Genomic DNA, 13,416 nt, shown 5'->3' on the forward strand with positions numbered 1-13,416 from the left:
CTGCCAGTCCTCCACTCTAACCACTGGACAGCACTCCCCTCCCACTGCTTCAATCACATGCCCCCTACTGGAGCTGGGAACAGAACCTAGAAATCCTGACTCCCAGCTCCGCCGCCAACTGCTAGACACCGCTCTCCTCCCAGAGCTGGCAATAGAATCCAGGAGTCCGGGCTCACAGATCTCGCCCCCCCGGCCCCGGACTCATTTCAGGGTGACGTGCATGGTGCGTGTGTCTGTGGCGGGGGTAGTTTTCCTTTCAGACAGTGAACTAATGGGCGATTAGTCCCGAGAAGCGGGGGCCTGGGGTTGTTATCAGACCGGTGACCTCCGCTGGGCAGGAAGGGCAGAGCGCTGAGTAATGGAGAGTTTGGAGCAGCGCCCATGGGGAAAGCCCAGATCCTTCCTCCAAGCTCCCCTGGGCAGCCAGGCCTCCCCGCTGCATGGAGACGGCTGGAGCTGGCACAGAGTCCATGGGGCTGGCTCCAGCTCCTTGTGGGCACCCAACACTGTGCAGAGCCACGTGGGCAGCCCGAGGAGCCAGGGTTCAGCTCGTCCGTGCCGCCACCCTGATTGCTCTGAGAGCCTGTGCCCAGCTCACAGCTGGGGCTGCATGGAGCCCCTTCCCAAGCTATCCCCAGGATCAGGAGGCTGAGGCGTGGGCACAGGGATGAACAGCTGGCGTGGGGTCCTAAGCAGTGCCCAAGGGTCCAAACGAAGGAGCGTGCCCCTGGCTACCCCGGTGCCCAGCCAGGAGGACCTGCCTGCAACCAGGCTCCCTAGGTGAACATTTCCATGTTAAACTTTAGTCAGGTCCGGGCCTGTCCAGCAGGGCCGGCTCTAACTTTTTGGCCGCCCCAGGCAAAAACGAAGAGCGCCGCCCCGCCGTAACACCCCCCCACCAGCACCGCGCCGCTGACCCCCCACCGCGCCGCCGAAACCAACACCCCCCCGCAGCGCCGCGCTGGGCTGGGCCGCCCAAACACCCCCCCAGTGCTGCGCTGGCGGAAACCCCCCCCCCCCATCACCGGGCCGGGCCGCCCAAATCCCCGGAACGCCGGGCCGCTCAAACCCCTGCCCCAGCGCCGTGCCTGGCTGCCCAAACCCCCGCCCCCCCGAGCGCCGGGCTGGGCCGCCCAAACCCCCCCCCCAGCGCCACGCGGGTGAAACCCCCGCCCCCCCCCCAGCGCCAGGCCGCACCGGGCCGCCCAAATCCCCAGAGCGTCAGGCCGCTCAAACCCCCGCCACAGCGCCGCGCCAGGCCGGCCAAACCCCCGCCCCCCCGAGCGCCGGGCCGGCCAAACCCCCGCCCCACCCCCCGGAGCGTAGCAGAGCGCCGTGCCGGCCAAACCCCCGCCCCCCACAGCGCCACACCACCAAAACACCCCCGCGCTGCCCGGCCGAAACAAAACAACAACAACAAAAAACCCTTGAGCGCCCCCCCACCACCCCAACATTGGCTGCCCCTTCTGAGGTGCCGCCCCAAGCACGTGCTTGGTCGGCTGGTGCCAAGAGCCGGCCCTGCTGTCCAGCCTTTCCTAACAACCCAGCCTGCTGGGCAGATAGCCCTCAATGCGTGGGGTGGGGCTGGTGGGATTGCGGTGCACAGCCGGGACCCCCAGGAGACAGCAACAGAGCCTGCTGCTTTATCTGTCCTGGTGCTGCTAAAACAACCCCCCGCCCCCATGCAGATGCAAATACACTGGGGCAACAAGGCTTAGAGCACTGTAGCTTATTCCAGTTCAGGAAGGGAAATGAGCCGGTGTGAGGCACCTCTGCACCCCAGGGCTCCTGCTGGAAAACCGTCCCAGCACAAACCAACACAGTTACCCTGGTCGAACATCCTAGTGCAGCCCAGTCCTCAGAGGGGTGGGGGTGAATCGGGGTGGGGGGGCCCTGCCGATGCTGCCAATTCAACTCTGCCCCAAAACGTGACATTTAAAAAAAAATATTTCACACGCTTCAAAGACAATCATCCAGTATTCAGAGTAGCAGCCGTGTTAGTCTGTATCCGCAAAAAGAACAGGAGTACTTGTGGCACCTTAGAGACTAACAAATTTATTAGAGCTTAAGCTTTCATGGGCTACAGCCCACTTCTTCGGATGCATATAGAGTGAAACATATATTGAGGAGATATATATACACACATACAGAGAGCATGAACAGGTGGGAGTTGTCTTACCAACTCTGAGAGGCCAATAAAGTAAGAGAAAAAAAACTTTTGAAGTGATAATCAAGATGGCTCAGTACAGACAGTTTGATAAGAAGCAAGTGTGAAAATACTTACAAGGGGAGATAGATTCAATGTTTGTAATGGCTCAGCCATTCCCAGTCTTTATTTAATCCTGAGTTGATTGTGTCTAGTTTGCATATCAATTCCAGCTCAGCAGTCTCTCCTTGGAGTCTGTTTTTGAAGTTTTTCTGTTTTAAGATAGCCACCCGCAGGTCTGTCATAGAATGGCCAGACAGGTTAAAGTGTTCTCCCACTGGTTTTTGAGTATTATGATTCCTGATGTCAGATTTGTGTCCATTAATTCTTTTGCGTAGAGACTGTCCGGTTTGGCCAATGTACATGGCAGAGGGGCATTGCTGGCACATGATGGCATATATCACATTGGTAGATGTGCAGGTGAACGAGCCCCTGATGGTATGGCTGATGTAATTAGGCCCTATGATGATGTCACTTGAATAGATATGTGGACAGAGTTGGCATCGGGCTTTGTTACAAGGATAGGTTCCTGGGTCAGCGTTTTTGTTCAGTGATGTGTGGTTGCTGGTGAGTATTTGCTTTAGGTTGGGGGGTTGTCTGTAAGCGAGGACAGGTCTGTCTCCCAAGATCTGTGACAGTAAAGGATCATCTTTCAGGATAGGTTGTAGATCTCTGATGATGCGCTGGAGAGGTTTTAGTTGGGGGCTGAAGGTGACAGCTAGTGGTGTTCTGTTATTTTCTTTGTTGGGCCTGTCTTGTAGGAGGTGACTTCTGGGTACTCGTCTGGCTCTGTCAATCTGTTTTTTCACTTCAGCAGGTGTGTATTGTAGTTTTAAGAATGCTTGATAGAGATCTTGTAGGTGCTTGTCTCTATCTGAGGGATTGGAGCAAATGCGGTTATATCTTAGAGCTTGGCTGTAGACAATGGATCGTGTGGTGTGTCCTGGATGGAAGCTGGAGGCATGTAGGTAAGTGTAGCGGTCAGTAGGTTTCCGGTATAGGGTGGTATTTATGTGACCAACGCTTATTAGCACAGTAGTGTCCAGGAAATGGACCGCTTGTGTGGATTGATCTAGGCTGAGGTTGATGGTGGGATGGAAATTATTGAAATCATGGTGGAATTCCTCAAGGGCTTCTTTTCCATGGGTCCAGATGATGAAGATGTCATCAATGTAGCGCAAGTAGAGTAGGGGCGTTAGGGGACGAGAGCTAAGGAAGCGTTGTTCTAAGTCAGCCATAAAAATGTTGGCATACTGTGGGGCCATGCGGGTACCCATAGCAGTGCCGCTGACTTGAAGGTATATATTGGCCCCAAATGTGAAATAGTTGTGGGTGAGGACAAAGTCACAGAGTTCAGCCACCAGGTTAGCTGTGACATTATCGGGGATACTGTTCCTGATAGCTTGTAGTCCATATTTGTGTGGAATATTGGTGTAGAGGGCTTCTACGTCCATAGTGGCCAGGATGGTGTTTTCTGGAAGATCACCGATGGATTGTAGTTTCCTCAGGAAGTCAGTGGTGTCTCGAAGATAGCTAGGAGTGCTGGTAGCGTAGGGTCTGAGGAGAGAGTCCACATAACCAGACAAGCCTGATGTTAGGGTGCCAATGCCTGATGGGGCTTCCAGGATTTCCAGGTTTATGGATCTTGGGTAGCAAATAGAATGTCCCTGGTCGGGGTTCTAGGCATGTGTCTGTACAGATTTGTTCCTGTGCTTTGTCAGGGAGTTTTTTTAGCAGATGGTGTAGTTTCTTTAGGTAATCCTCAGTGGGATCAGAGGATAATGGCCTGTAGAATACCCCTTACAAATTTGAGGTGCAATTTGCAAAGCTGAGGAGAGCAATTGTTGTTCCATTACCGACTAATGAAGTGTACATGTTTGTGGAAAGAATTATAAATCCAAATATGATAAAACGTAGTGAGAATCTCAGAATAATTGCAAAAGAAGTACTTGTGACTTGTAAATTTATATTTAATAGATGGCAAATCTTACTGCTAATGCCTTGTTTAAAAATTTAGGGCAAGAAAACAAAATTAACTCTTAAAGGTGATCGGGGTGTTTTTCAAATCTGAGGTAGGTATTCAGCACCATAAACCATCATCATCACCACTCAATGTGGGGGTGTCATTGGCTCCTGCTCTCATAATACCATTGTTATGTCATCCAGTAGAAACTGGTTTGAAAGGAATAATCAGCTTGCGCCCCCCCCCCCCCCCCAGCAGGGTTTGCAACCCAAATATTGCGACATGAAGACCGAGGGACAATGGTTCTCAAAAGTGGCCTCTGCATATGGTTGTTTGTCATTCCTGCTGCCGCGTCCCACCCCAGGGGTAGTCGGCTCTCAAGGGCAGGTGACGTGATTCTGAGCCAGGGCTGGATCTTGCAAAACCTGGGCTCCCATTGTGGGCACTTGCAGGCCAGAGACGGGAATGTGCTTTGGGGGGGAGAGGCCAGGCAGAGTTCTCCCCACCCCTCTCCTATCACTGCCCCATCTCTTCCTGCCCCCAACCAGCTCCCTCCCAAACTCCTCTGCACTTAGTCACGCTGGGTGCTCCTGCCGTCTCAGCCCCCATCTATCCCTTACACCCATGTGCCCCCGTTTCCCATCCTTTCCCCCAAGTTCTCATGTTTCCACTCTCATGTTCTCCCTCTCTGCTACCCTAGTACTCTGCAGCCCCTCAGTCCACCTCCCGTACCCCTCTAGAGCCTGCCTTGAAGTCATTAAAGGGCTACTATCAATTTTAAGAATCCAGTATCATCAATGGACACATCCAACTCAGGTTGGTAAAACATCTGCAAATAGATCATCCAGACCCTGAGGATTTCAGCTGGACATAAGAACACAAGAACGGCCAGACTGGGTCAGAGCAATGGTCCATCTAGCCCAGGATCCTGTCTTCCGACAGTGGCCGGTGCCAGATGCTTCAGAGGGAATGAACAGAGCAGATACTTATTGAGGGATCCATCCTGTCCAGTCCCAGCATCTGGCAAACAGAGGCTTAGGGACACCCCGAGCATCGGGCTGCGTCCCTGACCATCACGGCTAATAGCCATTGAATCTGAGTGACTTTGCCCCTTTGATTTCTCTCTTGCGGGGCCGTGAAAATCTGTGGTTACAAAACATTGTCCGGCTGATGCCAGAATCCCATGAGGTGCTGGGGGCTGAGCACCTTGGAATCAGCGCCTGGAGTTTGAGGGGTGTTGAGCCCTCCTCCCCCGCCCCCATGTGCTGAGTCACCTCCCCTTACGGGACCCGCATTCCGGAATTTCCAGCCGGGAGGGCGGCCAGGCCAGCCGGAGAGGGAGGGAATCTCCCTGATTGCATTGGAACTATTGTTCTGCATCACTAGTTGGCGGGGGTGGGGGGGGAGGGTAAGGTGGGAACTCGTGCGGACCCGTTAATTGGCTGGTATTTAAGTCTGTTAAGAAACTCCTCAATCAACAGTTCAGCAGCGGGGCCAGGCGGAGGCGCTGCCCTGCGACCCCCGGCCCGAGCCCGTCCCCACGCGGCTCCCAGCCGGGAAGGTGAGGCAGGGGAGGGCAGTGCTAAGGGAGTCTGTGACTCAGGACCTCTGCCATTGGCTACCAGACAAGAGCCCTGCCTGTCTGATTGGCTAGGGGAAGACCCACCCCTGCCTGCGATTGGCCGGGTATGTTCTATATCAAGGCAGCGCTGGTCCCGCGCCCCAGTTCCCGTCCCTGCAGGGCTGCGGCGGGTCGGAGCGAGGGGCCCGTGGCGGGGCGCTGCAGAGCCGCGCGGAGCCGGACCGGGACCCCCGCCCCCCTCGCCATGCGGGAGCGGAGGAGCCCGCAGCCGGCCGTGGCCCGGTGCAAGCTGGTGCTGGTGGGGGACGTGCAGTGCGGGAAAACCGCCATGCTGCAGGTGCTGGCGAAGGACTGTTACCCCGAGGTGAGCGCCGGCCCCGCGAGGGGCGCCCGGGGGGGGTCCCTATAGGCTTCGCGGGGGATGCCCGGCCCCTGGCACGCCTCTGCCCAGCCTCCCTGAGCCGTGCTGGGTCCCCCGGGAGCCTGCGCCACCCAGGGCGGGCTCCGGGGCTGGCAGCCTGGCGGGGGTCTCTGTGGCAAATGGCTGAGCCCCCCCCGGGGAGAGGCCGGTGCGGGGGGGTTAATATGGCTCTCTCCCCCCTGGGCTGGTATGAGGGGCAGCACCCCCCCCCATTCCCTGGGCTGGGGGCTCTGGGGCCCGGGTGGTGACCGCTGCCCGCTCTCCATCCCAGACCTACGTGCCCACGGTGTTCGAGAACTACACGGCCTGCCTGGAGACGGAGGAGCAGCGCGTGGAGCTGAGCCTCTGGGACACCTCTGGTAAGGAGCCCCCCTTCCCCCCCAAGCTGGGCTGGAGCTGGTGGGGTGACTGGGGTGGGGGCTGGCGGCAGGGGAGGCTCCTTCATTCTCTGGGAATGTGTGTCTGGGGGTCCCTGCAGATCCTGCCCCCCCCCCCCCAAGCCTAGAATTGGTTGGGTTCTATGGGGGGGGCTCCTGGTGCAGGGTGGGGGGAGTGTCCACTGCAGGGGAGCGTGTGAGGAATTGAACAGGGAGCTCTTGGGGGAGGGGGTCAGTTGAAGGCATGCAACCCCCTTTTGGGTTGCTTTAATTCTTTAAGGGGGGGGGTCCCCTACCATTGCAGGGGCAGGCTTGGCTTTGCCTCATGCAGTCCCCTCCCCCTGCAAGTCCTGCCTAAAGCAGCTCATTCAGCCCCCCATCCCCCCCCCCCACAGTGGGGATGGGCTTTCCCTGGCATCTCTGAGCATTGGGGGCTTGGCTTGGGGGGGTGGGGGGAAACCATGTGCCAGCTCTGACTGACCCCCACCAAAGACAGAACCCAAATAGAGTCGGAGAAACAATAGTGGCCGCATTCTAGGGGGGCTGGGGGCAACCCGCCACCCCAGGGACCCTGGTCCTGCAAGAGCAGAACTGGGGCCGGGGGGTCTGTGATGCTGGAGTCTCCAGCAGTGGGTCTAAGAGCCGCTGTCCCCCAGACTGCTCCCATCCACCTGAGTCCCCTGCACCCACCTCCCCGGTGTCCATGGGGTCCCTGCAGCCCAGCTCCCCAAGCCCCTGGTGACCCCGGGCAGAGGCAAACTCCCGGCCCTGAGGACAGGGTGTGCTCCTCCCCTCAGCGCATCACTGCGGCTCTGCCGTGGAAGGGGGGAGCAGGGGTGTTACTGGGGGAAATCCCAGGTCAGGAGGCTCCTGATCCTTCTTGGGAGGAAGGGGGGACAGGTCCCCTAAAATGAAGGGGGGGAGCCTTGGCTGACTATGGAGGTCACATTGGGGAGCCCCTGCAGCAGGGATGCAGCCCCCTCCCTTGCTGCTGCAGCATCCCCCCCTCCGGAGGGGGGTCCCAGTCTCGCTTGGATCCCCCTTGTTGCTATGGCGATGCGCTGGCGCAGGGAGCGCGGCTGTTTGCTATTCTGAGCACAGAGCGTCTGGGCTGCAAAACGCTTGGATGCTGCTTCCGGGGGTGGGGGAGGGCACCCGGGCCTTCCCTCCCCCTGTACACCTGGGCCATCCTTCTCCCCCGGGGGTACACGGCCCCCTCCCCACCAGCCTGCATTCCGCCACCCCCGGCTCCCTGGCGCTGCTCCCCTCTGGGGGAGGCAGCGAGTTATATAAACGGCTCCTGGAGGCTCGGATGAGAGGAGCCTGGGATGCTGGGCTGGATGGGGAAGGACTGGGGGCTGCGAGGGCCCTGGCTGTACAGCTGTATCCGGGGGGGTCAGGCCCCCCAGCTTCATATGTGGGGGGTAGGGGCATGTGAGCCCCCAGGGCAGCGCCCCCTGCTTGGGAGGGTCCTGCTCCCCCATGGGACAGATCATGGGGGCTGGTTCCCGGCAGCTTCTCTCCTCCCCCTCCCGGCTCACAGCAGGGTGAGGGGGTGACAGACTCACTTGTGACCCCCCCTTCCCCCCCACAGGGTCCCCATACTACGACAATGTGCGCCCCCTCTGCTACAGCGACTCGGACGCCGTCCTGCTCTGCTTCGATGTGGGCCGTCCCGAGACCATGGACAGTGCCCTGAAGAAGGTGAGGAGCCCCCCACACACCCTGCCTCTTCTCTCCCCCCATGACAGATCTGACCACTGTGTAAAGCGGGGAGGGGAGGAGTGGGGGGGCCCTGGGGCAGCTGGCCCCCAGGCAGGGATGTGGTGTTGGGCTCCCAGCCAGCGGTGAAGAGCTGGTTACAAGACGAGGCACTGGGGCCCCTCCATGCACCAGGCAGGGCTGCACTGCTGGCGTGGTCTGAGGGTCCTTCAGGGCAGTTGGACACACCCCCCCCCCCCCCCCCGGGTCTCTGATTGCAGGGGTGGGGTATTTCATAATGGGAGGGCCGGGCCCCTCTCATGAGGAGCCAAACACACCTGTGCCCCCAGACCTGCTCTACAGCTTGGGGGGGCGCAGAGGCTAAACCTTGGGGGTGACCCCTTGGGGGGGAGCCTCTTCTGCCCCACTGGCTGAGAGCAGCGTGCCACTCCCCTGGGCGCCAGTGCCGCCTGTCTGTCCTGCTGCTCCTTCCACTTCCGGTTGTGCTGGGGCGGGGAGAGGGAATGTTTCTTTAAACCCCTTTGCCAACGTGGATCTGACATTTTGTACAAAGACTCAGACCTGGTGGCACTGCCCAAAATGACCCCCCCCCCCCAAGTAATTCCTGGCTCCCCATCCTGTGCTCAGGCCACTAAAGCCAGCCTTGCTCCCAGGTCTAATCCTGAGGGGGGAGGGGAGGTAGCTCTGACTGGGTGTTGGGGTGAGGCTCCCATCTGAGCTGTGCTGTCACCAGGGCAGCCCTGTGGGCCCCACACCCTTCTGGTGACGGGGACCCAGAGAGGGCGTGGGCAGGGCAGCTGATAAGCCCTGTGGGCAGCAGCTGAGTCACCCCAGGGGCTTTCCCTGCAGGCTCTAAGCCCAGTGACAGCAGCTCTGGGCGCCTGACTCACCCCGGGTTTCTCTCCGCAGTGGAAGACCGAAATCCTGGACTACTGCCCCAGCACCCGCGTGCTGCTGATTGGCTGCAAGACGGATCTGCGGACTGACCTGAGCACCCTGATGGAGCTGTCCCACCAAAAGCAGGCGCCCGTCTCCTACGAGCAGGTGAGTGGGTTCAGCTAGTCCCTGCCCCCGGCCAGGGCTCAGCATGACCACAGTGCAGCCTGGGGCGGTGTCCCAGGGTCCGGGGCTGAAGCTCTGAACCAGAACCTCAGCTCAGCCCCAAATCCACCTGGGATGTGAGCCTAGCCAGCAGCTGCAGGCCTCGCTGCCCGGCTCTGGCTGATGGCTCTTTCCTTGGCTGGGTTACAGGGCTGCGCCGTGGCCAAGCAGCTGGGAGCAGAGAACTACCTGGAGTGCTCAGCCTTCACGTCCGAGAAGAGTGTGCACAGCGTCTTCCGGACAGCATCCACCATCTGCCTGAGCAAGGCCAGCCCCCCGCTCCCCAAGAGCCCCGGGCGCAGCTTCTCCAAGAGACTCCTGCACCTGCCCAGCCGATCCGAACTCCTCTCTTCCACCTTCAAGAAGGAGAAGGCTAAAAGCTGCTCCATCATGTGACGGGGCTGGGCCCCAGGGCAGGGGCGGACGGACCAAACCCTGACTCTGGCCTCCGGATGGTCTCGAGCCGATGCTACGGGGGGGTGGGGGACAGGCCAGATGGGGGGCGGTGACACCTTGTCCCACAGAGGCCTTTAGTTTCCCGACTGGCCCCGGCAGCCCTGGGATCAGCCCTTCACCATCCCAGCGCTTCGCACGCAGACTCGGCACGCGTTCTCTGAGGAAGAGATGGAGGCGGGGTGACAAGGCCCTGGGGTGTCTCAGCACAGAAGGACCTTGGCAAGCAGCTACTCTTGACCCCCCCCTGGAGCCAGGAGGCCCCGTCAGCGGGACTCATCCATTTCGTTGAATGCCCACCCGGTGTCTGGCTGTGACACATCCCCTCCATCTGCTGCTTGTCTCCAGAGCTGGCTGCTTCCAACCTTGCCGTTACCTGCCTCCCAGCGTGGGGGTGGCTCCACCTTCACCTGTCTGGGGGGGAAGGAGGCAACTGGTTTATAGACTTCTTCTCTGGGGGGGCCACCTGTTCAGTGTTCAGTGTTATTAAAAAGCTTATTTATTATGGAGAATAGAATGGCTCAGTCGTGCGGCAGGGGCTCCTGTGGTGTCTGTGAAGCGTCAGGTTGAACACCCCCCCCCCCGCCACATACACACCGTGTACAACTAATGATTTAGCCGCAGAAGTGCCATCTCCTTCCCCAGCCAGGGTCACTAAGGGGGACAGGGACTTGCCCCAGCTTGCGTGCAGACTGGCAGAGCTAGGAGCGGAACCCAGGAGTTCTGGCTCCCAGCCCCTTGCTAACCACTAGTCCCCAATGTGGGGAGCCAGGGGGCTCGGAGGAGCAGCAGTCTCCCTCCCAAGCCACGGCACCTCCAGCAGGGCTGCGGTGACACCCAGTTCCTGTCTCTGCCTGGGTGAGCAAGCGCCTGAGCGTGTCTGGCTGGACACTCCACCCTGGATGCCACCCCGTGCAAATGAGTCACCGTCCCAGCAGTGGGGCAAAGTCCGGCCCCAGGCGTCGGGGGAGGTGTCACTGACTCACAGATCATGCCGGCTCTTGGCTCCATGGGGGGTGCCCCTTTCAGTGTGACAGCTCTTCGCGGGGGTCCACTCTCTCCTGGGGTCAGGCCCCTCCACCTCCTGGAGCCGCACCTCTCTGAGCCTTAGCATGTTTGTCTCTCGCTATGGGCCCCCTCAGGGAGTCCCCTCGCTCTGGACCCCCCGGGCTTCCGCCCCCGAAGGGGTTGATGCTACCCTGTTCTCTAGACCACAGCGACTCCCAGCCAGCGTAAAATGAGGGTTTATTGAGAGTTGAACACAGCACAGGAAACTTTCAGGGCCTCAGGCCTGGCTTCTCTCAGCCCAGCACATCCCAGTCTCTCTGCATCCAGGTGGGCTCTGCCTGCTCCCCCTCTCCAGCCCAGAGCCCCCTGCTTCCCAGCTGGGCATCTGATATCCCTGGCCCCAAGCCCCCCCTCTGTCCATTGTCTTCTCTCCAGGTAAACAGGGTCGTAAACCGGGGCCTCCTCTCCTTGCTTCTGTCCTCTGGCTGGAACGGGCTGGTTGGGTCACTGGGTCCTCACTCTGCAGCCCATTGTCCTCCCACTGGCCAGAACCGGCTGCGACTCCTGAGCTGGGGTCTCCGGGTCAGGGTCTCAGGTCACCGGTCGTTGGGGTCTCCATCCTCCAGGCCATCGGCTGGGTCCCCAAGTCCTCTCTCCGGTCCTCTGCAAAACACACTCCCTCTCCCCTCCCCTCGTTAAACCAGTAACACCCAGGGAAACTGAGTCCCACCCCCTCCGCCTGCAAACCATTGAAACCCCACCGAAAACAAGAAAACCCCCCACTTCGTCACAGGAGGACAGGCCAGATCCCTGAGGGGCGGGTGCAGCACCCGCTGGTGGCAGAGACAGATGAGACTTGGCTTCAAGGAAAGTACAGGAGCCTGGTGTGGCTGTGCACAGAACCCCTGGTTCACGCTCTTCCCCACGGCCCTGAGGCTGGGGATGGGGATGGCTGGGATGAATTTCAAGGGGTGGAGCACGTTTCATGCCTTAGTGAAACAGCTGCTGCCCTTTGCCCTCTTACCTGCTGGGTGGGCATGATGGCCCCAGAGCCCCCGCCTGCGGGGACAGCAGGGCCCTCTCCGGAGCCGGGATGAGCTCAGCTCTGTTGAGCGGCGGAGCAGGAGGGGAGGTGATCGTGCTGCAGGAACCGCAGGGTTCGTTCGCCTGGCCCGGGGCAGAGCTGGACGCAATGGCTCCAAGTTAAAGCTAGGCCCTTCCCCTGAGAACGGAGGCGTGTTGAGGGGGATTCGCCAGTGGACCGAGGGATGGCTGGAATCGCTGTCTCTGGGCATCTTCATGTGCCCCCTGGCTGCCCTGGGCCCGCTCCGGGCAGCAGTGACAGGTGGTCTCTGGCCTTGGGTGGGCGGGGGTCAGATGAGATGATCTAAGGCTCCCTGCTCATGTGATGAGCGGGCCCCAGCCAGGTGGCATGGAAGGCCTCACCCAAAGGAACAGCTGCATGGAAGTACCTGTCTGCCAGGCTGCGGAGGGGGGTGCTGCACCCCTGCGCTAAGAGCTGCTAGCGGGTTCCAGTCAGTGCAATGGGGCTGCTAGGCAGAGCCAGCCGGGCCCTGGGGCTTATAGCAACTCCTCTTCCTGGGGCATAGACTGCTGGAGGAGCCACAGCTGCCTGCCCCCTCAGCCCAGCCCCTCCTTCACAGCGATTCTGGGGGGTGGAGGGTGCGCTGGGGGCTTGGTGGGGCCAGCCCTAGGAAGGGTCCCATTGCCCCTGGAGCTGAGACTGCGGGTGGCTAATGGTTGGAGGGGAGGAGGAGCCTCTCCTTAGCCCAGCTGGAGGGCAGGGGCTGCTGAGGCTCTGAACCACAGGCCATGTTGGGCCAGTAGCCAGGGGATGCCCCTCTGTGGGCAAGCTCAAGAGAGGGCTGGGAGACCTGGGCCATAGGCTGGTGGGACCAACCCTGGCCTGGCTGAGGGATGGGCTCAAGGGGGCTGCCCTAGCTCCGGCCGCCACATTGAGGAGCGTCACCGAGCGCCCTGCTGCCAGCCGGGAGGAAACGGCTCGGTGCCTCCCGCAGGGCCGAGCAACGGGGAGCCGAATGCACGTAGGCTGATTGGCGTCGGCAGAGCTGGACTGCGCATGTGGGAAGAGCAGCAGGGGCTGCTAGGCAAGATGTGGGCACAGAAGGTGGCTTGGGGGTGCTACACGGAAGGGGTAGCTGGGGGCAGTAGTGGGATGGGAGGGTAGCAGTGGGGATGGGGTCAGCAGGGCAGGCTGGGGGCAGTCGTGGGATGGGGGGTAGCAGTGGGGGTGGTGTCAGCAGGGCAGGCTGGGGGCAGTCATGGGATGGGGGGCAGTAATGGGGGCGGGAGAACCAGGGCAGGTTGGGGGGGGTCAGCAGGGTAGGCTGGGGGCAGTAGTGGGATGGGGGTTAGCAGTGGGGGTGGGGCACCAGGGCAGGCTGGGGGGGTGTCAGCAGGGCAGGCTGGGGGCTGTTGTGGGATGGGGGGCAGTAGTGGGATGGGGGGCAGGAGCACCAGGGCAGGCTGGGGGCAGTAGTGGGATGGGGGGGGCAGCAGGAGGCGCTGTCTCGGACTCAGCCCCTGGATGAGGGACGGGAA

At 60.5% G+C, this 13,416-nt stretch overlaps 1 protein-coding gene across 1 annotated transcript; it reads left to right on the forward strand.

Annotated features, from left to right (window-relative positions):
* The first annotated feature begins 5,995 nt into the window (after positions 1 to 5,995).
* On the forward strand, positions 5,996 to 9,768 carry RND1 (Rho family GTPase 1). The gene is made up of 5 exons (XM_065419566.1): positions 5,996 to 6,115; positions 6,444 to 6,531; positions 8,144 to 8,253; positions 9,181 to 9,315; positions 9,523 to 9,768. The coding sequence occupies exons 1-5, from the start codon at positions 5,996 to 5,998 to the stop codon at positions 9,766 to 9,768; spliced, it is 699 nt and encodes a 232-aa protein (XP_065275638.1).
* The last annotated feature ends 3,648 nt before the right edge of the window (positions 9,769 to 13,416 follow it).

The sequence above is a fragment of the Emys orbicularis genome, chromosome 19 (genome assembly GCF_028017835.1).
Source record: "Emys orbicularis isolate rEmyOrb1 chromosome 19, rEmyOrb1.hap1, whole genome shotgun sequence".
Lineage (NCBI taxonomy): Eukaryota > Metazoa > Chordata > Testudines > Emydidae > Emys > Emys orbicularis.

Excerpts from the sequence above, each read along its gene's own strand:
- RND1 (XM_065419566.1), top strand. The coding sequence starts at position 5,996 with ATGCGGGAGCGGAGGAGCCCGCAGCCGGCCGTGGCCCGGTGCAAGCTG. Across the intron at positions 6,532-8,143 it reads GAGCCTCTGGGACACCTCTG|GGTCCCCATACTACGACAAT; the intron begins GTAAGGAGCCCC and ends TCCCCCCCACAG. Across the intron at positions 8,254-9,180 it reads TGGACAGTGCCCTGAAGAAG|TGGAAGACCGAAATCCTGGA; the intron begins GTGAGGAGCCCC and ends TTCTCTCCGCAG.